Below are 27,461 nucleotides of genomic sequence, written 5' to 3'. Positions count from 1 at the left end.
TCAAAATTAAAGCGTAAAATAATTTATTAAATCATATCACTCAAAGCTCATATTGATAATTTAATTAGACCACTCTATTCACAGGTGATACACAGCTTTTAACATTCATTGGGGCATGGATTCTATGATGCTGCTCTCTATTCTCGTTGAGTGTCACTTAGGGACACATATCCTTAGCAACAGAGGTCTTTCTTCCCTTGCTTTCTGCTGTAGGGCCCACTCTCTCTTTCTCCCTCTGTTTGCTCTCTTCAGCATACAGAACTCAGGGGCCATCTCCATGGTAACAAGGAAAGCCCCACGCATCGGCAAGGCAACCAAAGATAAAACAAGAAAAGAGATTTTCCACCGAGCGGCTTGTTTTAGAGTGGGTTGATTAGTGTGTGTGTGTGTGTGTGTGTGTGTGTGTGTGTGGTTGCTGTTCAGAGTTGTTTGTGACCAGATTGGTTCTGGTGAGCCGTCCTTGGCATCCTGGCTCTCCTCTTTCCAGTCCAATTGAGTCTAGAACTGAACCAGACTTCTGCTGTTTGGCCTAGTTCACTTCGCCATTTCCTCAGCAATGGCCTTCCCCATCTTATCCTTCACATACGCCCCTTTCTGCCAATCAGACTTCAGCTCCAGCCACTCATAGTATGGCACCTAGGGAGGGACAGAAAGTACAGATTCAGTGGTTTGTCTATCAATAATACTCTTTACCTTGCAATACTATAGCGGACATACACACAGTAGTGTTTTTATGCAAATCAGGTTTGGAGACAATCTAGAGGGTTTTCTCATTTGGGCAAAAGTCTATCCTCAGTCTTCTGTCCTCCATCCCCCAGAAACCAATAAGTGGTTGAGGAGTGTGTCAATTCGTTAGTAGGACGAGTGTCCTCCCCTCCTCAATAGCCATCTTTCATCGAGAATACTCATGTGTATCCTACCGCGGAAAAGTTTGGAAATCTGACACCAACTTTAAAATCAGCTTTTGTTTCGTCAGTAGAGAAAAACATGCACGTTTAAAAACGATATGATAGGGCCTCCCAAGTGACGCAGTGGTCTAAGGTACTGCATCGCAGTGCTTGAGGCATACTACAGACCCGGGTTCGATCCCAGGCTGTGTTACAGCTAGCCACAACCGGAGAGAACGTCAAGAGTGTGCAAAACTGTCGTCAAGAAAAGGGTGTCTACTTAAAAATATATTTATCTGTTTAACACTTTTTTGGTTACTACATGATTCCATGCGTGTTATTTCATAGTTTTGATGTCTTCACTATCATTCTACAATGTAGAAAATAGTAAAACGAAAAACCCTAGAATGAGTAGGTGTGTCCAAACTTGACTGGTACAGTGTGTGTGTGTATATATATATATATATATATATATATATATATATATATATATATATATATATATATATAAAAAGAAAAATGTAAAACAATATGCTACTTATTATTTTAATTATAAAAAGTCTTGAACAATTATCTAATTGGTAATGATCACTTCACACATTTATTTTGGGATCCACCACTGTAAACGTAATTTGCCTAATGACGTGCGAGGGGAGAAGGACAGTCTCATCAGTTTACTAGTTTACCCAGCATGCACCACAGTTCTCAGGCTAACGCAATTGGCCTAGATGAGAGAGCAGTAAGATTGGCTAATGCGATTGTTCTGGATGAGAGAGGGAGAGAGCGAGAGAGCTGGGATTGGCTAAGGAGCTTGGCCTAGATGAGAGAGCTGCTGCTGCTATTCTCCAGGCTACTGACTGACTATCAGGCCTTTTTATAACTGGCATCCTTCAGGGAGACAGACCAACCCGGCCCTGCATGATGCAGCATTACATCAGCATTAGATCGCTTTCTATAGCATTAGCTAGCCAACTTTAGCATCATACGATACACCGCTAGCCAGCATTAGCCACTAGAGTTAATTTCTTGAGGAAAACTGTCCTAGAGTTGGAAACAAACATTGTCGTTACCCTGAGTCCCATTGTTCTATCTTCCAAGCTATATTCACAATATTTTATACAATGGGTGTACAAAACATTAAGAACACCTGCTCTTTCCATGACAGACTGACCAGATGAAAGCTGTGACCCCCTATTGATGTCACTTGTTAAATCCACTTCAAATCAGTGTAGATTAAGGGGTGGAGACAGGTTAAAGAAGGATTTTTAAGCTTTGAGACATGGATTGTGTATGTGTGCAAAAGATTTTAGTGTCTTTGAACAGGGTATGGCAGAGGGTGCCAGGTGCTCCGATTTGTGTCAAGAACTGCTGGGTTTTTCCACACTCAACAGTTTCCCCGTGAGAACTCCCTGACAAAGGCCATGCAGCCGAAACACGTCAGAGTTTTACAACTTTGTTTCCATTGAACATGCCATACAAATAAAGGTATTTTAATTCATTATATGAAGAGTGCCTTGGTCCTCCTTTTTGTTTCCTGTGAGTATCAAGAATGGTCACCACCCAAAGTGGAGGTGGTGTGTATGCTGTGGTTAGGGTTTGTGTGTGCGATGGACAGTGACTGTCATAATGACTGCCAGAATGTCTCTTTCAGTCCACTGCCCCCTCTCTCCTAGTCATCCCTCCATACCTCTACAAGGATAAAGCCAGCCAGTTTGAGGTGCCGTCTCATCATGGTGAATCTTCCCAGCAGATCTTTACTCCTGGAGCCATAGTTAGGAAACTCCCAGGTCAGGAATGCTAACCTGCAAAGAGAAGGACTGTCAGAACACAAACGCACACACCCACCAACACAGACAACCTTCTTCCCTCACCTGCATGCCCCCTCAGGTAAGGACTTGGCTCCGCCTCCTCCAGGCAGGTGAGGGGCCGTCAGGGTCACCAGGTCCATTGGCTTCATTTCACTGTCCACCACCAGCTCTCCATCTTATTGGACACAACACGTCAGTCACCTGTTGTTCCAGCCTTAAAGTGTTTATGTGTGTGTGTGCGTGTATTCACCTATGGTCCAGCCATATATAGTGTTGACCCCGGTACGTAGGGCCTCTGCTTTCCCCCCCACCAGATTACCCAGGGCCCCCTTCAGCCCAGTCTGTAGAGGGGAGAGGGGGGAGTCCCGGCCGAGGGTGGAGGGAAGCAACATGGCCTCTGTAGGCAGGGTGGAGGACAGAGACTCTGGGTGTTCTAACTGGAGGGTAGCAATGATGTGGAGGAGTTTCAGGCGATAGTTCTCCACTCGAGACAGACTGCCTTCTGTAAAACAGCAATATAGCAACGCAACATAAAATCATCAGAATCACCCAAGTCTGTACAGCTGAGAAAGCACAGGGCTATTAACACAGAACATCAGTGGATCGGTCCTTTGCTGCCATCTCCTGTGGTGGACCAGTACTAGAGTGTGCATGTGTGTTTACCTGAGAGTTTGGCAACATGTGTGTGTTGAGTGAGGGCCGTGATGTGCTGGGGCTTGGCCTGCTGTAACACACACAGAGACCACACCACGTCTGTCTGCAGGAACGCCTCCAGGCTGGGGAGAACACCCTCCAGGGCAGAGTGGACCTACATACACACAGGAGGAGACAGATGACAAACACGGACTACATTCTGGGAAGGTACTCTAGCCAAAAGCCTCTTCCCCTCATCAGCTAAAGTTGATAGAACTGTAATGTGCAACACTGACATGACTGAGAACCGTCTGTTCTACACAATATTTATCCTTGAGTATCCAGGCTGCATCGCATCCGGCCGTGATTGGGAGTCCCATAGGGCGGAGCACCATTGGCCCAGCGTCGTCCGGGTTTGGCCGGGGTAGGTTGTCATTGTAAATAAGAATTTGTTCATAACTGACTTGCCTAGTTAAATAAAGGTTACAAAATAAATAAATAAACAGCATCAGGTAAATAAACAAACAAATTGCTACTCTCATTGTTTACCTTCTTGTAGAACTCCTCCCCTTTGCTGGGCTGGAAGTTGAGCCTGGCCAATGACATGAGCAGGTTACAAAGCTGCAGTGTGCTGTACTTCTGACTGTTCACGCTGTAGTGCTGAATAGTTTTTAAAAATCAAACAAAGGAAGAAAATAAGAGAGGATGAGTTAAGCAACATTGGTTAATCAAGAGGGCTAGGAGATGATCCTATCAGTTTGAGATGTGTTTAACGGTGTCTTAGTGTGTGCGGACCTCAGTGAATGCCTCAAACAATGGGAGATGGAGCCACTTGAGGAAGGCTAGTGATTTGGCGCAGCGAGTGACATCGGCAGAACTCATCTCTGGCATTCTGGGTAACAACTCGGCTGCCAATCGCTGGAAGACCTGGGAGTGGTGGAAATTCAACTTCCCTGAGAGAGAGAGAGAGAGAGAGAGAGAGAGAGCGAGAGAGAGCATTTAAAGCCCCCATGCAGTCTTTGTAATTTTATTGTGAAATTATCAAACTGTCGAACAAATCACTGTTCAATTAATGAAAATATTTTTTATAATTTATTTCCCTGAACCTCCTTTGGCACTTGAAATTGTCAGATTGTGTGAGCATTAGAAAATATAAAGATATTTACATACACAGCCCTGATTGGCTGATAGGATGGTCTAGAGCCCACCACTTACCCAGATGAACAATCATTGGTCTATTATAATCAGATCATGATGTGGGCCAAAAGTTCCATCTCGCCTGAACAGGCTGAAATTCCAGGGGCCTCATTCATCAAACGTGTGTACATGTCTTTCTCAATTCTGGCGTACTTGGAGATTCTAGGATTTGCGTGTACCTCAAATTATTGGGATTTATCAAACTGTCACAGGCAAGCAACATATACACGTTTTCATATATATATATATATATATATATATATATATATATATATATATATATATATAAAATCATTGAACACTTAAATAATGGCGCCGGAGAGGATGGCTGTGGCGGGCTCCTAACCAACTGTGTTATTCTGTTAGTAACTTATTTTAACATAAAGTCGCTGCTACTGTCTCTTATGACCGAAAAGAGCTTCTGGACATCAGAACAGCAATTACTCACCTCGAACTGGACAAATATTTTCTTTAAAAAGAGTCCGACCTGAAGGATATACTGCTTCTCCAGGCCCAAAATCCTGTCATTCGTGTGAAGAAAAGACAGAAATACAGGGGGCGAAGGTCGGGGTGCCTTGTGAGGATTCGTAGGCGAGTTAGTAAATCAACACAAGCATGAAATCAAAGTTTTTGTCACATGCGCCGAATACAACAGTGAAATGCTTACTTACTAACCAACAGTACGATTTTTAAATAAAAAATTGGTATTAGGTGAACAATAGATAAGTAAAGAAATAAAAACCAGTGAAAAATAACAGTAGCGAGGCTATATACAGGCACCAGTTAGTCGGGCTAATTGAGGTAGTATGTACATGTAGGTATGGTTAAAGTGACTATGCATATATGATAAACAGAGTAGCAGCAGCGTAAAATAGGGGTTTGGGGGGGGGGGGGGCGACGACAATGCAAATAGTCCTGGTAGCCATTTGATTACTTGTTCAGGAGTCTTATGGCGTCTTATGGCTTGGGGGTAAAAATAGTTGAAAAGCCTTTTTGTGCTAGACTTGGCGCTCCAGTACCACTTGCCATGCTGTAGCAGAGAGAACATTCTATGACCGGGGTGTCTGGGGTCTTCGAAAAAAATGTAGGGCCTTCCCAACACCACCTAATGTAGAGGTCCTGGATGGCAGGCAGCTTAGCCCCAGTGATGTACTGGGCCGTACGCACTACCCTCTGTAGTGCCTTGCGGTCGGAGGCCGAGCAGTTGCACTACCAGGCAGTGATGCAACCAGTCAGGATGCTCTTGATGGTGCAGCTGTAGAACCAATGCCAAAGTCAGCCTCCTGAGGGGGAATTGGCTTTGCGTGCCATCTTCACGACTGTCTTGGTGTGTTTGGACCATGATAGTGTGTTGGTGATGTGGACACCAAGGAACTTGAAGCTCTCAACCTGCTCCACTACAACCCTGTTGATGAGAATGGGGGAGTGCTCAGTCCTCCTTTTCCTGTAGTCCACAATCATCTCCTTTGTCTTGATTATGTTGAGGGATAGGTTGTTATTCTGGCAAAAACCGGCCAGGTTTCTGACTTCCTCCCAGTAGGCTGTCTCGTTGTTGTGGCCTACCACTGTTGTGTCATCGGCAAACTTAATGATGGTGTTGGAGTCGTGCCTGGCCACGCAGTCGTGGATGAACAGGGAGTACAGGAGGGGACTGAGCACGCACCCCTGAGGGGCTCCAGTGATGAGAATCAGCGTGCAGATGTGTTGCTACCTACCCTCACCACCTGGGGGCAGCCCGTTAGGAAGTCCAGGATCCAGTTGCAGAGGGAGGTGTTTAGTCCCAGGATCCTTAGCTTAGTGATGAGCTTAAAGGGTACTATGGTGTTGAACGCTGAGCTGTAGTCAATGAATAGCATTCTCACGTAGGTGTTCCTTTTGTCCAGGTGGGAAAGGGAAGTGTGGAGTGCAATAGACATGGCATCATCTGTGGATCTGTTTTGGCGGAATGCAAAATGTAGTGGGTCTAGGGTTTCTGGGATAATGGTGTTAAAGTGAGCCATTACCAGCCTTTCAAAACACTTCATGGCTACGGATGCGAGTGCTACGGGTCTGTAGTCACTTAGGCAGGTTGCCTTAGGGTTCTTGGGCACAGGGACTATGGTGGTCTGCTTGAAACATGTTGGTATTACAGACTTAGTGAGGGATATGTTGAAAATGTCAGTGAAGACGCCTGCCAGTTGGTCAGCACATGCCCGGAGCACACGTCCTGGTAATCCGTCTGGCATTGCGGCCTTGTGAATGTTGACCTGTTTAAAGGTCTTACATCGGCTACGGAGAGCGTGATCACACAGTCGTCTGAAACAGCTCTCATGCATGCCTCAGTGTTGCTTGCCTCGAAGCGAGCATAGAAGTAATTTAGCTCGTCTGATAGGCTTGTGTCACTGGGCAGCTTGCGGCTGTGCTTCCCTTTGTAGTCTGTAATAGTTTGCAAGCCCTGCCACATCCGACGAGCGTCAGAGCCAGTGTAGTACAATTCAATCTTAGCCCTGTATTGGCGCTTTGCCTGTTTGATGGTTCGTCGGAGGGCATAGCAGCATTTCTTATAAGCTTCCGGGTTAGAGTCCCGCACCTTGAAAGCATCAGCTCTACTCTTTAGCTCAGGGCAAATGCTGCCTGTAATCTATGGCTTCTAGTTGGGGTATATACGTATAGTCACTGTGGGGACGACGTCCTCGATACACTTACTGATAAAGCCAGTGACTGATGTGGTGTACTCCTCAATGCCATCGGAAGAATCCTGGAACATGTTCCAGTCTGTGTTAGCAAAACAGTCCTGTAGTTTAGCATCTGCTTCTTCTGACCACTTTTTTTTAATAGACCGAGTCACTGGTGCTTCCTGCTTTAATTTTTGCTTGTAAGCAGGAATCAGGAGGATAGAATTGGGGTCAGATTTACCAAATGGAGGGCGAGGGAGAGCTTTGTATGCATCTCTGTGCGTGGAGTACAGGTGATCTATAATTTTTTCCCCTTTGGTTGCGCATTTAACATGTTGATAGAAATTAGGTAAAACTGATTTAAGTTTCCCTGCATTAAAATCCCCAGCCACTAGGTGCGCCACCTCTGGGTGAGCGGTTTCCTGTTTGCTTATTTCCTTATACAGCTGACTGAGTGCAGTCTTAGTGCCAGCATCCATCTGTGTTGGTAAATAAACAACCACGAACAGTATGGATGAAAACTCTTGGCAAATAGTGTTGCAAACCTAAATCTGATTTACCTCATTTCTACCAGCATGTCACAAAAAAACATACAAAGCTTTCTCCAGCAAATCATTTGGCAAATCTGACCATAATTCTACCCTCCTAATTCCTGCTTACAAGCAAAAACTAAAGTAGGAAGTACCAGTGACTCGCTCAATACGGAAGTGGTCAGATGACGCGGATGCGTGGCTTCTGGAGGGAAATGCTGTAGGAATGCTCAACTGGTGTCGCTCATTCAGCCGACACAAACTTTCAACTGGTTTTCCCCATTAAGCGGCGAGTCGGAGTCTGAGGCCAAGCCTTCTCTTGTCTCTACTCCTCCCGTTACGGGGTCTGAGACGGCGAAGCTTCCCACAATTAGCTCGGACAAATTGAAAACCCTAGTCATTGGCGACTCCATTACCCGCAGTATTAGACTTAAAACGAATCATCCAGCGATCATACACTGTTTACCAGGGGGCAGGGCTACCGACGTTAAGGCTAATCTGAAGATGGTGCTGGCTAAAGCTAAAACTGGCGAGTGTAGAGAGTATAGAAATATTGCTATCCACGTCGGCATCAACGATGTTAGGATGAAACAGTCAGGGCACCAAGCGCAACATAGTTTCAGCGTGTAAATCAGCTAGAAAGATGTGTCAGCATCGAGTAATTGTCTCTGGCCCCTCCCAGTTAGGGGGAGTGATGAGCTCTACAGCAGTCTCACAACTCATCACTGGTTGAAAACTGTTTTCTGCCCCTCCCAAAATATAGAATTTGTAGATAATTGGCCCTCTTTCTGGGACTCACCCACAAACAGGACCAAGCCTGGCCTGCTGAAGAGTGACGGAATCCATCCTAGCTGGAGGGGTGCTCTCATCTTATCTACCAACATAGAGCCCTGTCTAACTCCTCTAGCTCCACAATGAAATAGGGTGCAGGCCAGGCAGCAGGCTGTTAGCCAGCCTGCCAGCTTAGTGGAGTCTGCCACTAGCACAGTCAGTGTAGTCAGCTCAGCTATCCCCATTGAGACCGTCTCTGTGCCTCGACCTAGGTTGGGCAAAACATGGCGGTGTTCGCCTTAGCAATCTCACTAGGATAAAGACCTCCTCCATTCCTGCCATTTTTGAAAGAGATCGTGATACCTCACATCTCAAAATAGGGCTACTTAATGTTAGATACCTCACTTCAAAGGCAGTTAAAGTCAATGAACTAATCACTGATCATAATCTTGATGTGATTGGCCTGACAAACATGGCTTAAGCCTGATGAATTTACTGTGTTAAATGAGGCCTCACGTCCTGGTTACACTAGTGACCATATCCCCCGTGCATCCCGCAAAGGCGGAGGTGTTGCTAACATTTAAAACCGCAAATTTCAATTTACAAAAAAAAAAAGAAGTTGTTTTCGTCTTTTGAGCTTCTAGTCATGAAATCTGAGGCCTACTCAATCACTTTTTATAGCTACTGTTTACAGGCCTTCTGGGCCATATACAGCGTTCCTCACCGAGTTCCCTGAATTCCTATCGGACCTTGTAGTCATAGCAGATAAAATTCTAATTTTTGGTGATTATAATATTCACATGGAAAGTCCACAGACCCACTCCAAAACGCTTTCGGAGGCATCATCGACTCAGTGGGTTTTGTCCAACATGCCTCTGGACCTACTCACTGTCACAGTCATACTCTGGACCTAGTTTTGTCCTATGGAATAAATGTTGTGGATCTTAATGTTTTTCCTCATAATCCTGGACTATCAGAACACCATTTTATTATGTTTGCAATCGCAACAAATAATCTGCTCAGACCCCAAACAAGGAGCATCAAAAGTCGTGCTATAAATTCTCAGACAACCCAAAGATTCCTTGATGCCCTTCCAGACTCCCTCTGCCTACCCAAGGACGTCAGAGGACAAAAATCAGTTAACCACCTAACTGAGGAACTACATTTTTTTTATTTTACCCCCAATTTTCGTGGTATCCAATTGCTAGTAATTACTATCTTGTCTCATCGCTACAACTCCCGTACGGGCTCGGGAGAGTCGAAGGTCGAAAGCCATGCTCTTTAAATCTGCATATTCCTCCAAAGCTCAGTTGTCCTGAGTCTGCACAACTCTGCCAGAACCTAGGATCAAGGGACACACTCAAGTGTTTTAGTACTTTATCTCTTGATACAATGATGAAAATAATCATGGCCTCTAAACCTTCAAGCTGCATACTGGACCCTATTCCAACTAAACTACTGAAAGAGCTGCTTCCTGTGCTTGGCCCTCCTATGTTGAACATAATAAGTGGCTCTCTATCCATCGGATGTGTACCAAACTCACTAAAAGTGGCAGTAATAAAGCCTCTCCTGAAAAAGCCAAACCTTGACCCAGAAAATATTTCTTTTTAAACTAATCGGCCTATATCGAATCTTCCATTCCTCACATTTCTTTTTGAAAAAGCTGTTGCGCAGCAACTCACTGTCTCCCTGAAGACAAACAATGTATACGAAATGCTTCAGTCTGGTTTTAGACCCCATCATAGCACTGAGACTGCACTTGTGAAGGTGGTAAATTACCTTTTAATGGTGTCAGACCAAGGCTCTGCATCTGTCCTCGTGCTCCTAGACCTTAGTGCTGCTTTTGATACCATCGATCACCACATTCTTTTGGAGAGATTGGAAACCCAAATTGGTCTACACGGACAAGTTCTGGCCTGGTTTAGATGTTATCTGTCGGAAAGATATCAGTTTGTCTCTGTGAATGGTTTGTCCTCTGACAAATCAACTGTACATATCGGTGTTCCTCAATGTTCCGTTTTAGGACCACTATTGTTTTCACTATATATATATATATATATATATACACTGCTCAAAAAAATAAAGGGAACACTTAAACAACACAATGTAACTCCAAGTCAATCACACTTCTGTGAAATCAGACTGTCCACTTAGGAAGCAACACTGATTGACAATAAATTTCACATGCTGTTGTGCAAATGGAATTGACAAAAGGTGGAAATTATAGGCAATTAGCAAGACACCCCCCAAAACAGGAGTGATTCTGCAGGTGGTGACCACAGACCACTTCTCAGTTCCTATGCTTCCTGGCTGATGTTTTGGTCACTTTTGACTGCTGGCGGTGCTCTCACTCTAGTGGTAGCATGAGACGGAGTCTACAACCCACACAAGTGGCTCAGGTAGTGCAGTTCATCCAGGATGGCACATCAATGCGAACTGTGGCAAAAAGGTTTGCTGTGTCTGTCAGCGTAGTGTCCAGAGCATGGAGGCCCTACCAGGAGACAGGCCAGTACATCAGGAGATGTGGAGGAGGCCGTAGGAGGGCAACAACCCAGCAACAACCCATGCACATTTGTGGCCTGCTGGAGGTCATTTGAAGGGCTCTGACAGTGCACCTCCTTGCACTAAGGCAGAGGTACCGGTCCTGCTGCTGGGTTGTTGCCCTCCTACGGCCTCCTCCACGTCTCCTGATGTACTGGCCTGTCTCCTGGTAGGGCCTCCATGCTCTGGACACTACACTGACAGACACAGCAAACCTTTTTGCCACAGTTCGCAATGATGTGCTATCCTGGATGAACTGCACTACCTGAGCCACTTGTGTGGGTTGTAGACTCCGTCTCATGCTACCACTAGAGTGAGAGCACTGCCAGCATTCAAAAGTGACCAAAACATCAGCCAGGAAGCATAGGAACTGAGAAGTGGTCTGTGGTCACCACCTGCAGAATCACTCCTTTATTGGGGGTGTCTTGCTAATTGCCTATAATTTCCACCTTTTGTCTATTCCATTTGCACAACAGCATGTGAAATTTATTGTCAATCAGTGTTGCTTCCTAAGTGGACAGTTTAATTTCACAGAAGTGTGATTGACTTGGAGTTACATTGTGTTGTTTAAGTGTTCCCTTTATTTTTTGGAGCAGTGTATTTTACCTCTTGGGGATGTCATTCGAAAACATAATGTTAACTTTCACTGCTATGCGGATGACACACAGCTGTACAATTCAATGAAACATGGTGAAGCCCCAAAATTGCCCTCGCTAGAAGCCTGTGTTTCAGACATAAGTGGATGGCTGCAAACTTTCTACTTTTAAACTCGGACAAAACAGAGATGCTTGTTCTAGGTCCCAAGAAACAAAGAGATCTTCTGTTGAATCTGACAATTAATCTTGATGGTTGTACAGTCGTCTCAAATAAAACTGTGAAGGACCTCGGCGTTACTCTGGACCCTGATCTCTCTTTTGACGAACATATCAAGACTGTTTCAAGGACAGCTTTTTTCCATCTACGTAACACTGCAAAAATCTGAAACTTTCTGTCCAAAAATGATGCAGAAAAATGTATCCATGCTTTTGTTACTTCTAGGTTAGACTACTGCAATGCTCTACTTTCCGGCTACCCGGATAAAGCACTAAATAAACTTCAGTTAGGATTCTATCAGCCGTATTTAGCACTGACTAGAACCCCAAAATGTGATCATATTACTCCAGTGCTAGCCTCCCTACACTGGCTTCCTGTTAAGGCAAGGGCTGATTTCAAGATTTTACTGCTAACCTACAAAGCATTACATGGCTTGCTCCTACCTATCTTTCCGATTTGGTCCTGTGTACATACCTACACATACGCTACGGTCACAAGACGCAGGCCTCCTAATTGTCCCTAGAATTTCTAAACAAACAGCTGGAGGCAGGGCTTTCTCCTATAGAGCTACATTTTTATGGAATGGTCTGCCTACCCATGCGAGAGAAGCAGACTCGATCTCAACCTTTAAGTCTTTACTGAAGACTCATCTCTTCAGTGGGTCATATGATTGAGTGTAGTCTGGCCCAGGATTGTGAAGGTGAACGGAAAGGCACTGGAGCCACGAACTGCCCTTGCTGTCTCTGCCTGGTCGGTTCCCCTCTCTCCACTGGGATTCTCTGCCTCTAACCCCATTACAGGGGCTGAGTCACTGGCTTACTGGTGCTCTTTCATGCCGTCCCTAGGTGGGGTGCATCACTTGAGTGGGTTGAGTCACTGACGTGGTCTCCCTGTCTGGGTTGGCGCCCCCCCCCCCCCCCCCTTGGGTTGTGCCGTGGCGGAGATCTTTGTGGGCTATACTCGGCCTTGTCTCAGGATGGTAAGTTGGTGGTTGAAGATATCCCTCAAGTGGTGTGGGGGCTGTGCTTTGGCAAAGTGGGTGGGGTTACATCCTTCCTGTTTGGCCCTGTCCGGGGGTATCATCGGATGGGGCCAGTGTCTCCTGACCCCTCCTGTCACAGCCTCCAGTATTTATGCTGCAGTAGTTTGTGTCGGGGGGCTAGGGTCAGTTTGCTATATCTGGAGTACTTCTCCTGTCTTATCCGGTGTTCTGTGTGAATTTAAGTATGCTCTCTCTAACTCTCTCTCGGAAGACCTGAGCCCTAGGATCATGCCTCAGGACTACCTGGCATGATGACTCCTTGCTGTCCCCAGTCCACCTGGCCGTGCTGCTGCTCCAGTTTCAACTGTTCTGCCTATGGCTATGGAACCCTGACCTGTTCACCTGACGTGCTACCTGCCCCAGACCTGCTGTTTTCAACTCTCAAGAGACAGCAGGAGCGGTAGAGATACTCTCAATGATCGGCTATGAAAAGTCAACTGACATTTACTCCTGAGGTGCTGATTTGCTGCACCCTCGACAACTACTGTGATTATTATTATTTGACCATGCTGGTCATTTATGAACATCTTGGCCATGTTCTGTTATAATCTCCACCCGGCACAGCCAGAAGAGGACTGGTCACCCCTCATAGCCTGGTTCCTCTCTAGGTTTCTTCCTAGGTTTTGGCCTTTCTCGGGAGTTTTTCCTAGCCACCGTGCTTGTACACCTGCATTGCTTGCCGTTTGGGGTTTTGGGCTGGGTTTCTGTACAGCACTCCTACCATACCTTTGTCTGTACATTATTCCTTTAAACTATTTTATCGCCCCCAGAAACTTCCTTTTACTCTCTGCTCTAGTAGCTCTAGGCGACCAATTCTCATAGCTTTTAGCCGTACCCTTATCCTACTCCTCCTCTGTTCCTCTGGTGATGTAGAGGTGAATCCAGGCCCTGCAGTACCTGGCTCCACTCCTATTCCCCAGGCGCTCTCTTTTGATGACTTCTGTAACCGTAATAGCCTTGGCTTCATGCATGTTAACATTAGAAGCCTCCTCCCTAAGTTTGTTTTGTTCACTGCTTTAGCACACTCTACCAACCCGGATGTTTTAGCCGTGTCTGAATCCTGGCTTAGAAAGACCACCAAAAATTCAGACATTTTTATCCCCAATTACAAGATTTTCAGACAAGATAGAACGGCCAAAGGGGGCGGTGTTGCAATCTACTGCAAAGACTGCCTGCAGAGTTCTGTTTTACTATCCAGGTCTGTTCCCAAACAATTTGAACTTCTACTTTTAAAAATCCACCTCTCTAAAAACAAGTCTCTCACCGTTGCCGCCTGCTATAGACCACCCTCTGCCCCCAGCTGTGCTCTGGACACTATATGTGAACTGATTGCCCCCCATCTATCTTCAGAGCTCGTGCTGCTAGGCGACCTAAATTTGAACATGCTCAACACCCCAGCCACCCTACAATCTAAGCTTGATGCCCTCAATCTCACACAAATTATCAATGAACCTACCAGGTACCACCCCAATTCCGTAAACACGGGTACCCTCATAGATATCATCCTAACAAACTTGCCCTCCAAATACACCTCTGCTGTTTTCAACCAAGATCTCAGCGATCACTGCCTCATTGCCTGCATCCGTAATGGGTCAGCGGTCAAACGACCTCCACTCATCACTGTCAAACGCTCCCTGAAACACTTCAGCGAGCAGGCCTTCCTAATCGACCTGGCCGGGGTATCCTGGAAGGATATTGATCTCATCCCGTCAGTAGAGGATGCCTGGTCATTTTTTAAAAATGCCTTCCTCACCATTTTGAATAAGCATGCCCCATTCAAGAAATTTAGAACCAGGAACAGATATAGCCCTTGGTTCTCTCCTGACCTGACTGCCCTTAACCAACAGAAAAACATCCTATGGCGTTCTGCATTAGCATCGAACAGCCCCCGTGATATGCAACTTTTCAGGGAAGCCAGAAACCAATATACACAGGCAGTTAGAACAGCCAAGGCTAGCTTTTTCAAGCAGAAATTTGCTTCCTGCAACACAAATTCAAAAAAGTTCTGGGACACCGTAAAGTCCATGGAGAATAAGAACACCTCCTCCCAGCTTCCAACCGCTCTGAAGATAGGAAACACTGTCACCACCGACAAATCCACTATAATTGAGAATTTCAATAAGCATTTTTCTACGGCTGGCCATGCTTTCCACCTGGCTGCCCCTACCCCGGACAACAGCACTGCCCTCCCCTCTGCTACTCGCCCAAGCCTTCCCCATTTCTATTTCTCCCAAATACAGTCAGCTGATGTTCTGAAAGAGCTGCAAAATCTGGACCCTTACAAATCAGCCGGGCTAGATAATCTGGACCCTTTCTTTCTAAAACTATCTGCTGAAATTGTTGCCACCCCTATTACTAGCCTCTTCATCCTCTCTTTCGTGTCGTCTGAGATCCCCAAAGATTGGAAAGCAGCTGCGGTTATCCCCCTCTTCAAAGGGGGGGACACCCTTGACCCTAACTGCTACAGACCTATATCTATCCTACCCTGCCTTTCTAAGGTCTTCGAAAGCCAAGTCAACAAACAGATTACCGACAATTTCGAATCACACCACACCTTCTCCGCTATGCAATCTGGTTTCAGAGCTGGTCATGGGTGCACCTCAGCCACGCTCAAGGTCATAAACGATATCGTAACCGCCATCGATAGGAAACAATACTGTGCAGCCGTATTCATTGACCTGGCCAAGGCTTTTGACTCTGTCAATCACCACATCCTCATTGGCAGACTCGACAGCCTTGGTTTCTCTAATGATTGCCTCGCCTGGTTCACCAACTACTTCTCTGATAGAGTTCAGTGTGTCAAATCGGAGGGTCTGTTGTCCGGGCCTCTGGCAGTCTCTATGGGGGTGCCACAGGGTTCAATTCTTGGACCAACTCTCTTCTCTGTTTACATCAATGATGTCGCTCTTGCTGCTGGTGATTCTCTGATCCACCTCTACGCAGACGACACTATTCTGTATACTTCTGGCCCTTCTTTTGACACTGTGTTAACAACCCTCCAGGCGAGCTTCAATGCCATACAACTCTCCTTCCGTGGCCTCCAACTGCTCTTAAATACAAGTAAAACCAAATGCATGCTCTTCAACCGATCGCTGCCTGCTCCTGCCTGCCTGTCCAACATCACTACTTTGGACGGCTCTGACTTAGAATATGTGGACAACTACAAATACCTAGGTGTCTGGTTAGACTGTAAACTCTCCTTCCAGACCCACATCAAACATCTCCAATCCAAAGTCAAATCTAGAATTGGCTTCCTATTCCGCAACAAAGCATCCTTTACTCATGCTGCCAAACATACCCTTGTAAAACTGACCATCCTACCAATCCTCGACTTCGGTGATGTCATTTACAAAATAGCCTCCAAAACCCTACTCAATAAATTGGATGCAGTCTATCACAGTGCCATCCGTTTTGTCACCAAAGCCCCATATACTACCCACCACTGCGACCTGTACACTCTCGTTGGCTGGCCCTCGCTTCATACTCGTCGCCAAACCCACTGGTTCCAGGTCATCTACAAGACCCTGCTAGGTAAAGTCCCCCCTTATCTCAGCTCGCTGGTCACCATAGCAGCACCTACCTGTAGCACGCGCTCCAGCAGGTATATCTCTCTAGTCACCCCCAAAACCAATTCTTCCTTTGGACGCCTCTCCTTCCAGTTCTCTGCTGCCAATGACTGGAACGAACTACAAAAATCTCTGAAACACCTATCTCCCTCACTAGCTTTAAGCACCAGCTGTCAGAGCAGCTCATAGATTACTGCACCTGTACATAACCCATCTACAATTTAGCCCAAACAACTACCTCTTTACCTACTCTATTTATTTATTAATTTATTTTGCTCCTTTGCACCCCATTATTTCTGTCTCTACTTTGCACTTTCTTCCACTGCAAACCAACCATTCCAGTGTTTTTTTATTTTTTATTTTACTTGCTGTGTTGTACTCACTTCGCCTCCATGGCCTTTTTATATTTTTATTTATTTATACATATATCTGTTTGCCTTCACCTCCCTTATCTCACCTCACTTGCTCACATTGTATATAGACTTATTTTTTTTCACTGTATTATTGACTATATGTTTGTTTTACTCCATGTGTAACTATGTGTTGTTGTATGTGTCGAACTGCTTTGCTTTATCTTGGCCAGGTCGCAATTGTAAATGAGAACGTGTTCTCAATTTGCCTACCTGGTTAAATAAAGGTTAAATAAAAAATAAATAAATAAAAATATCAGCTGATATAAGAAGGGCTATATAAATACATTTGATTTGGCTAGCAGACTGGAATATGTTCCATGATTCATCCAATGGCATTGAGGAGAATACTACCTCAGTCACCGGCTTCATCAATAAGTGCATTGACGATGTCATCCCCACAGTGACGTACATTTATTAAATTTAAATCGAACCAGGGTGTCTGTCGTGACACCTCAAGCACTGAGATGCAGTGCCTTATACCGTGCTCCACTCGGGAGCCAAACCAGAAGCCATGGATTACAGGCAACATCCGCACTGAGCTAAAGGCTAGAGCTGCCGCTTTCAAGGAGCGGACCACTAATCCAGATGCTTATAAGATATCCTGCTATGCCCCTGCAACTCTTCCCCTATAAAATCTGACATTTTAACCCCAATTATGTTTTATACATCTTCCCAAATGATGTTCTGTTTAATTTTTCACTCTTAAAATTACAATTGTTCATAGAGAACCAACGAAATTGGATGTTCAGAATCCATGTCAATGCTTAAATTACATCAGAAGAAATTTGCAGTGAAGCACGTGAAAATTGCATGTACATTCAGAAGTGTTTGCCGAGCTACTCATGTGTGAACCACTAGAAGTTGTGGTTCACACAACATGGTTTGAGATTTGCGTGGAGATGCACACACTTTCCCATCAAGTTCAAAATGGATAAATACCAACCTTTATGGGAAAACTGTCGCACGCAAGGTTAAATAGTTTTTTTGTGCACGCACTTTGATAAATGAGGCCACAGGCATTTTTTTCAAACAGCTCTTACACCAAAAGGGCATATCATCATTTTCACAATTACAGAGTGTTATTTCGACTTCAGTGTGGAAATATAAATATACTTGCCCCCTTTAAATCTGTTGCAATACTGAAAAATTCACAGCTGAAATATCAGTTGACCGCAGGTAGTTTGATGTTAGGTAGATTGTTAACAAAGGAGGAGGATAACAATGGTACCAGCATTCAACCCTGTGGCACATCCTTTTACATCTCCAGATTATGTGTGTTTATATTACTGCTGAGCAATTAACAGACATTTTGGTTATTGTTCGGTTTTTAAAACAACTTATTGACCTACATAGATTCAATTATTTGAATTCCATTACTTTCAATTTTTTTCTGGGAGCTCAATGCGCACATTGCAGTTTCACTAGAGAAAAAATCCCAGTATGCTTTGTTTACTTTGAGGAACTACCCAATAGTGATTGTCAGACAGCATAGGCAGCAGCTCTATGGAGATGAAATGACTTGAAATAACAGTTAAAAAATAAAACAAATGTAATATCCACAACAAGTGAAATATTTTAGTCAGGTGTGTGTGTGTACCATATGCGTAGGCGAGGTCCAACAGTAGCGGTGTGGTAAGGTCTGTTGAGGGTTTCTGTAGGAAGTGGTAGGACAGAGCTCTGAGCAGAGGCACTGACCGGCGTCCCTGAGATGCCAGAGACACACACACCCTGCGGATATCCTCCGCCCCAAACCCTTCAGCTAGCTCTAACGCCTGGGGTGGGAACAGAGAGAAAAGAAAAGGAGGGTTGGGTTGAGAGATTTGATGGTGGCAGTTGCATATTTGGATAGTGAAGCAAACGTTATATTTTTTTAATGGCTATATAGTCCAGCATTTCAGATTTTGAGATGTGTTTCATATGAGCCAACTGTACAGAATGTCACCTTTTGAGGTATTTTCATACATATGTTTTAGTGTTTAGAAATGAAAGCACTATGTATTTAGTCTGCCCATGTGAAGAAGTATTTAGACAAATTCACTTATACAGTAGTGTATCAAAGTAGTCAAACGTTTAGCATTTGGTCCCAAATTCCTTAAATGCAATGACTTCATCAAGCTCGTGACTCTACAAACTTGTTGGATGTATTTGCAGTTTGTTTTGGTTGTGTTTTGCCCAATAGTAACTGAATTGTAAATGATGACTGGAGTAATGTTCTGTCTGAGTGAGTAGATAAGATGTTTCTGAACACTACTAAATTAATCCTGATAATGACCTGAAGAACTGTAATATCCTATGTTTCTCTGAAACGGATTCCTGCTTACAAGCAAAAACTCAAACCGGAAGAACCAGTGACGTGCTTAATATGGAAGTGGTCCGATGAAGCTCATGCTAAGCTACAGGATTGTTTCACTAGCACAGACTGGAATATGTTCCAGGACTCATCCGATGAAGTAAACTCCATCGTCACTTCATTAATAAGTGCATTGATGACGTTGTCCCTAAAGTGACCGTACGTACATATCCCAACCAGAAGCCATGGATTACAGAAAACATCAGCACTGAGATAAAGGCTAGAGCTACCGTTTCAAGTAGCGGGACACTAACCCAGACGCTTATAAAGAAATCCCGCTACGCCTACCGATGAACCATCAAACAGGCAAAGCGTCAATACAGCACTAAGATTGAATCCTACTACAACAACTCTGAAGCTCGTCGGATGTGTCAGGGCTTGCAAACTATCCCAGATTACAAAAGGTAAATCCAGCCGCGAGCTGCTCAGTGACACGATCCTACCAGACGAGCTAAATGCCTTCTACACTCGCTTCCAGGCAAGCAACACTGAACCATGCGTGACAGCACCAGCTGTTCCAGATGACAGTGTGATCACGCTCACCGTAGCCGATATGATGAAGACCTTTAAAACAGGTTAACATTCACAAGGCCACAGGACCAGATGGAAGGGTTGAGCAGTATCCAGATTTTCATGTCGTCATAATGTCCTTTTCTCACCCTGGGATCTACGGTATTACCGGCTTAGTACACAACGGAGCGACAAGAAAAATTCAAAAAAGCCCATTGGCATCCATTACCAGAATGCTAACAAAATTAGCACAAGTAATAGAGAATTTCCAAGGAGGCTGCTAGCTAAATATGCTAACAAGCGCAAACTAAAATAAATGAATTGCAAAGACAGGCAATCCAGCTCAAAGTTATACATACAGTGCCTTCGGAATGTATTCAAACACCTTGAATTTTCCCACTTTGTTGTTACGTTACCACCTTATCCTAAAATGTATTAAATCATATTTCAATCTACATACAATAAAAAAGCAAAAACAGGTCGACATTTTGGATTTTTTTTTTTAAATAAACTGAAATATCAAATTGTATTTGTCATATGCCCACGAATACAACAGGTGCAGACCTTACCATGAAATGCTTACTTACAAGCCCTTAAATATCACATTTCCAAAACTATTCAGACCATTTACTCAGTACTTTGTTGAAGCACCTTTGGCAGCGATTACAGCCTCGAGGCGTCTTGGGTATGACACTACAAGCTTGGCACACGTGTATTTGGGGAGTTTCTCTGATTCTTCTCTGCAGATCCTCTCAAGCTCTGTCAGAGATGTTTGATTGGGTTCAAGTCTGGGTTCTGGCTGGGCCACTCAAGGACATTCAAAGACTTGTCACTCCTGCGTTGTCTTGGATGTGTGCTTAGGGTATTTGTCCTGTTGGAAGATGAACTTTTGCCCCTGTCTGAGGTCCTGAGCGCTCAGGAGCAGGTTTTCATCAAGGATTTCTCTGTACTTTGCTCCGTTCATCTTTACCTCGATCCTGACTAGTTTCCCAGTCCCTGCAGCTGAAAAACATCCCCACAGCGTGATGCTGCTACCACCGTATGGATAGTACCAGGTTTCCCCCAGATGGTACGCTTGGCATTCGGGCCAAAAAGTTCAATCTTGTTTTTCATAGTCTGAGAGTCTTTAGGTGCCTTTTGGCAAACTCCAAGTGGGATGTCATGTGCCTTTTACTGAGGAGTGACTTCCCTCTGGCCACTCTACCATAAAAGCCTGATTGGTTTAGTGCTGCAGAGATGGTTGTCCATCTGGAAGGTTCTCCCATCTCCACACAGAGGAACTCTAGAGTCAACAGTGAAGAGGCAGCTCCGGGATGCTGGCCTTCTAGGCAGAGTTGCAAAGAAAAAGACATCTCAGACTGGCCAATAAAAATAAAAGATTAAGACGGGCAAAGAACACAGACACTGGACAGAGGAACTCTGCCTAGAAGGCCAGAATCGCCTCTTCACTGTTGACGTTGAGACTGGTGTTTTGCGGGTACTATTTGATGAAGCTGCCAGTTGAAGTCGCTGTTTCTCAAACTAGACACTAATGTACATGTCCTCTTGCTCAGTTGTGCACCGAGGCCTCCCACTCCTCTTTCTATTCTGGTTAGAGACAGTTTGCGCTGTTCTGTGAAGGGAGTAGTACACCACGTACGAGATCTTCAGTTTCTTGGCAATTTATTGCATGGAATAGCCTTCATTTCTCAGAACAATAATAGACTGATGAGTTTCAGAAGAAAGTTATTTGTTTCTGGACATTTTGAGCCTGTAATCGAACCCACAAATGCTGATGCTCCAGATACTCAACTAGTCTAAAGATGGCCAGTTCATTGCTTCTTTAAAATCAGAACAACAGTTTTCAGCTGTGCTAACATAATTGCAAAAGGATTTACTAATGGTCAATGAGCCTTTTAAAATGATCAACTTAGCGAACATAACGTGCCATTGGAACACAGGAGTGACAGTTGCTGATAATGGACCTCTGTACGCTGATAATGGACCTCTGTACGCATGTAGATATTCCATAAAGAAATCTGTGTCTTCCAGCTACAATAGTCATTTACAACATTAACAATGTCTACACTAATTCTGATAAATGTAATGTTATTTTAAATGGACAAAAAAAAAAAAGTGCTTTTCTTTCAAAAATAAGGAAATAAGTGTCCCCAAACTTTTGAACGGTAGAGTATATTTTCTATCCATCTTAGAATACGGGCTGAATACTTTCTGAAGGCACTGTATATAGGTAGAAGCTACCGAAATGTCATTTTTGGTGAATTTGGACATTTACAAGCGGATGTGAACGATAACTTTGTTGATTTGCACAATGTCTTTGACACATGCTTTTCTGAAGGAAGAACAGTTAGCACTCTAACGTTAGCATTTTTTTGGGGGGTATGATCTTTGTGCCTCTAACTTCCTCACTCACCATTTTTCACAATTCATTCATGATTATCCATAATCATCGTAGCATCCACATGAATGTAGAAGTGTTCAGAAACATCCATTCTTACTTACAATAAAAAAGTGACTCCAAAATGGCACAAGATATTATTCACCATTGAGTTCCTATTAGGCAAAACATAATCCAAAACACAACCAAAAACAAACCGCAAATGCATCCAACAAGTTTGTTGAGTCACAAGCTTGATATATTCTAGGGATGGGCATGAGTAATCGAGTACTCAAACGGACGTCAAGTCTTGATCTTTTTCCAGAGACTTAAAAAAATCTAATACTGTAAAACTATTCGATAGAATGTGCATTGTGGCTGCCCGAACAGGCAAGTAACATTTTGGCCTGAATCTTTTCTAAATGTTTTCTTGACTAAGTCAATTTGCTTTGACTCTAATGTTCTATTTGTACATGTGCATTTGCAGAGCATAACAAAAAAGAAACCAAGCATCACACAATTCTCTCCCAAAATTCCCTTTCCCCACCGTCTCATTCACTTTATTGTGTTCCGACCGCTCCCTACACACACGGGTGCTGAGTATGCACACAAGCTCCAGTTAGGCCTACAGAAAAAAATCTCGATAACATTTTTAAACCGTAGCTAACTGATGGGATACACAAGCTACATTCCTTGCCAAATGACGACAGTTTTATCACATATTAAAAATGGACTGGTTGATTGATGTTGGAAAATATGTTTCAACAACGATCTGCAGTTCTGGAATAATTGTGTCCCGTCTATTTTCTGCTGAGGCTACTTTGTGAACTGCTAGTGCCATTTAGAATTGTTTAGCCTGAGCTATAACCCCTCTAAACATAGACAGGTTCCACACTGAAAATACACAAAAACATTAGTTTGATAAAGTTAAAGAGCGGGCCTACTCACCAAACAGAAGTGGTGGCCGTAATTCCTCACCATGCAGTGTTCAATGTGGAATTGTGAATCCAATTACAAAGAACAGGCAAAATAAACTAAATAGAACATCTTTATATTGAAAAGACAGATTTCGAAAACATTTTTTGAGCCGTCTTCAAATGATCACTGAGAATAAGAGTTCCAGATCCCAAGATACACATCACTTCGCAGAGGCAACTTTTTGATTTTGAAAAATATTCTGTTATAGAACATCATGTTTTTTTTTACTATAAAATAGGTGTCTTGACTGTGATAAGGGCTCGGGAAATAATAGCATCTTGTCTGCTAAATTAACAAAGCAAGCCTATGCCATTGCACAGACATATGTTTCTACAAGCAAGCGCCACTGCTGAGGTTACTGCCTTTTTGAAGATCGTGTTCCATGATATAATATAACCAGTTAATATTAAGGTTTCAATAAATTAATCTTAAATGGCACTTGCTTTTTTATTGAACGAACACTGTGTATATGGAGCAATTTAGCAATTACGATTTGTTATCTATAATGGTTATGATAAATGTGGCATTGTCAAGCACTGTTGGCATAGGCCTATAGATAAATGCGCACATTTCTTTCCAGTGCAGTCTTGTGTTCTAAAAATATATTTAGAAAAATGGTAGTACTCAGGAAAGAATTATGCGCGTATTCGAACAGTCAAAAAAATGTAAAATGCCCATCCCTAATCATTGCGTGCAAGGAATAGTGACAAATAGTACTAAAACTTGACTACTTTAACACACTTCAAGTAAATTTGTCCAAATACTTATACATTTAAAAAAAAAACATGGAGGGACTAGATACATAAAGGTGCTTTCATTTCTAAACAGTAAAACAGATATGTATGAAAATACCCTAAAATAAAAGATTCTTTACTGTCACCTAATATGAAACATTCTGTCTCAAATCTAAAATGCTGGAGTATAGCAACAATTTAAATGTATTTTTATTCACTGTCCAAATACATATAGACAGTAGTGTATGTCTATTTGATAACTTAATAAGCGTAGTGTGGGGTTAATAGTATACAGTGCCTTGCAAAAGTATTCACCCCCTTGGCGTTTCTCCTATTTTGTTGCATTACAACCTGTAATTTAAATGTATTTATTTGGATTTAATGTAATGGTCATACACAAAATAGTCCAAATTGGTGAAGAAGTGAAATTTAAAAAAAACTGGTTTCAAAAAATTCAAAAAGTTGTGCGTGCATATGTATTCACCCCCGTTGCTATGAAGCCCCTAAATAAGATCTGGTGCAACCAATTACCTTCAGAAGTCACATAAATAGTTATATAAAGTCCACCTGTGTGCAATCTAAGTGTCACATGATCTGTCACATGATCTCAGTGTATAAATACACACACCTGTTCTGAAAGTCCCCATAGTCTGCAACACCACTAAGCAAGGGGCACAACCAAGCAAGCGGCACCATGAAGACCAAGGAGCTCTCCAAACAGGTCAGGGACAAAGCTGTGAAGTACAGATCAGGGTTGGGTTATAAAAAAATATCTGTAACTTTGAACATCCTACGGAGCACCATTGAATCCATTATTTAAAAAATGGAAAGAATATGGCACCACAACAAACCTGCCAAGAGAGGGCCATCCACCAAAACTCACAGACCAGGCAAGGAGGAAATTAATCAGAGAGGCAACAAAGAGACCAAAGATAACCCTGAAGGAGCTGCAAAGCTCCACAGCGGAGATTGGCGTATCTGTCCATAGGACCACTTTAAGCCGTACACTCCACAGAGCTGGGCTTAATGGAAGAGTGGCCAGAAAAAAAAGCCATTGCTTAAAGAAAAAAATTAAGCAAACATGTTTAGCGTTCGCCAAAAGGCCTGTGGGAGACTCCCCAAACATATGGAAGAAGGTATTCTGGTCAGATGAGACTACAATTGAGCTTTTTGGCCATCAAGGAAAACACTATGTCTGGCGCAAACCCAATACCTCTCATCACCCCGAGAACTCCATCTCCGCAGTGAAGCATGGTGGTAGCAGCATCATGCTGTGGGGATGTTTTCCGTCGGCAGGGACTGGGAAACTGGTCAGAATTGAAGGAATGATGGACGGCGCTAAATACAGGGAAATTCTTGTGGAAACACTTTTCAGTCTTGAGACTGGGACGGAGGTTCACCTTCCAGCAGGACAATGATCCTAAGCATCCCGCTAAAGCAACATTCAAGAGGTTAAGGGGAAACATTTAAATGTCTTGGAATGGTCTAGTCAAAGCCCAGACCTCAATCCAATTGAGAATCTGTGGTATGACTTAAAGATTGCTGTACACCAGCGGAACCCATCCAACTTGAAGGAGCTGGAGCAGTTTTGCCTTGAAGAATGGGCAAAAATCCCAGTGGCTAGATGTGCCACGCTTATGGAGACATACCCCAAGAGACTTGCAGCTGTAATTGCTGCAAAAGGTGGCTCTACAAAGTATTGACTTTGGGGGGGTTGAATAGTTATGCACACTCAAGTCCTGTTTAATTTGTCTTATTTCTTTTTTGTTTCACAATAAAAAATATTTTGCATCTTCAAAGTGGTAGGCATGTTGTGTAAATCAAATGATACAAACCCCCCCAAAATTGATTTTCATTCCAGGTTGTAAGGCAACAAAATAGGAAAAATGTCAAGGGGGGTGAATACTTTCGCAAGCCACTGTAGGTGCTCGTTACCTTATCCTCCAGTCTGTCCATCAGTGCAGGACTGAGATGTCCAGCCCTAGCCATCAGGGTACTGACTGTTCTGGCGTCAGCGATCTCAGTCCAGCGGAGCTCCAGCTGTTTCAGCGCTGCGCTCACCAGCAACACCTCCATCTGACCATTCCGCCCTGCTCCCCAGTCTGCCAGGAAAGACAGCTGTTTGTAGGAGAGTCTGCGTACACGCCACAGCACCTCTGTCTGGATGGAGCGTTGTACTGCAGCTGTAGGAGGAATACCCAGAATAGAGAGGGAGCGCAGCAGAGAGACCAGCGTACCATTCCACACTGACGCTACCTGGGGGAAGAGACAGTCAATTTACAAACACTCAAAAGAAACTCTGAGAGCACCGAAGTTTTTGTGAATATTTTAAGCCACCCTCTGTCCTAACTGTAACCTGCCCCATGTCTCTTACTTTCACCCCTCCTTACCCATCTTCATACGCTCTCAACCCTCCACTTATCTACTCTCACCCCACCTGTCCCCTGCCCCTTCTTACTGCACCCTCTCCTACCTGTGCAATAACTGTGTCCATTATGTCCAGCAGTCTGGGATCATTCAGCAGCTCAAATTGGTCCATTTTAGCCCCACCTTTCTCTCTCCCAGCCAATCTGACAAGCTGAACCAGAGTCTTAGCCGCCTGATTGGCCTTTCCTCCTTGTGCCGCCCACGCCTGCAGGACATCCTGTGGAGATTGGGCCCTCTCTAAGAGCTCATCCAGCTGGGTGCGTTTGGGCTCGATGGGATACTCTTCTTTGACCAAACTCCTGCCCTCACATAGTCCCCTTACCACAGGCTGCCGCCAGGCCTGGGCCCACAGCGGCTTTGCTGGCCCAGCTGCAGGCGTAGGCAGGCGGGCAGCGGTGGCTAAGGCCTGGGGGGTGGCCCTGGGGAGGAGACGGGCACATCGGCCCAACAGACGGCTGGTCATGGAGGAATAGAGAGCAGCGCGAGGCCAGAGAGAGCAGCGAGAATCCTATTCACAACACAGCAGCCAGAGTCACCATGCTAACACCTGAGAGCGAGTGAGAGAGGGAAAGAGCGAGAGAGAGTTAATTCAAGATAGTGAATATCACTCAGTGGTTCTCATTATTTTGGGGATTCTGAACGTACAATCACATGTTGCGATGCCCAAACAACCCCATAATGTGCAACTTTATGACAAGGACTATATATTCTTATTCTCCGTAGTCTGCCGGCCACGGACTGCTGTCAACAAGCTTAGCCTAGCTATCTTGAGACGATTTAGCAATTAGTAACAGTAACGCGGGGATTGTTTTGTGTAACATAACATTGTGTCAACAATCGTGTAGGCTGTACTACTACAAGCAAAACACTTGCAGGAAATCAATGAATAGACACGGTTGTGGCAACTAGTCATAGTAGACTGAACTGAATTAACGTTACTAGCAACATTCCTGTCTCAAAAGCTGAGATGCCATCAAGCGTATTCTGACCTTGTCGACTAGGGTTTATGCCGTTCTAGCCATTACAATTATGAAACTCAGACTGGCAACATTCTCTGCATTCACAAGTACACCTATAACGGGTCTTGTGGAGACATAAATACATGTAGCTGCCATTTCTATCTTTAAAGGACTGTTCTTACCTTGATAAATAAGCTAGATAGCAAGTGGACGAAGGCGACATTCACATGGCGCTGTCAGCAATAGTCGCAAGAAAATGACCTCATCAAAG

General features: G+C 44.1%; 1 protein-coding gene across 1 annotated transcript; it reads right to left on the bottom strand.

The window, feature by feature from the left end:
• On the bottom strand, window positions 1–27,461 carry LOC129857592 (FAST kinase domain-containing protein 4-like). The gene is made up of 11 exons (XM_055926017.1): window positions 27,373–27,461; window positions 26,278–26,778; window positions 25,740–26,060; window positions 18,453–18,627; window positions 4,124–4,281; window positions 3,878–3,988; window positions 3,359–3,503; window positions 2,946–3,197; window positions 2,759–2,870; window positions 2,575–2,689; window positions 1–636 (listed from the first exon to the last, which is right to left on the bottom strand). Exons 2-11 carry the CDS (start codon window positions 26,692–26,694, stop codon window positions 535–537), a joined length of 1,908 nt encoding a protein of 635 aa, XP_055781992.1. The 5' UTR covers window positions 26,695–26,778; window positions 27,373–27,461; the 3' UTR covers window positions 1–534.

Source organism: Salvelinus fontinalis, chromosome 6 (assembly GCF_029448725.1).
Source record: "Salvelinus fontinalis isolate EN_2023a chromosome 6, ASM2944872v1, whole genome shotgun sequence".
Classification (NCBI taxonomy): Eukaryota; Metazoa; Chordata; class Actinopteri; order Salmoniformes; family Salmonidae; genus Salvelinus; species Salvelinus fontinalis.
The sequence above is the reverse complement of the archived record's forward strand: the minus strand, read 5'-3'. Positions and strand labels throughout refer to the sequence as shown.

What these genes read in the sequence shown, in the direction of transcription:
- LOC129857592 (XM_055926017.1), bottom strand. Translation starts at nt 26,694, where the DNA reads ATGACCAGCCGTCTGTTGGGCCGATGTGCCCGTCTCCTCCCCAGGGCC. An exon ending in TTACCTGAGGGGGCATGCAG is followed by an intron (nt 2,690 to 2,758) that starts GTGAGGGAAGAA and finishes TTCTCTTTGCAG; the next exon opens with GTTAGCATTCCTGACCTGGG. An exon ending in CTGGCTTTATCCTTGTAGAG is followed by an intron (nt 637 to 2,574) that starts GTATGGAGGGAT and finishes GTCCCTCCCTAG; the next exon opens with GTGCCATACTATGAGTGGCT.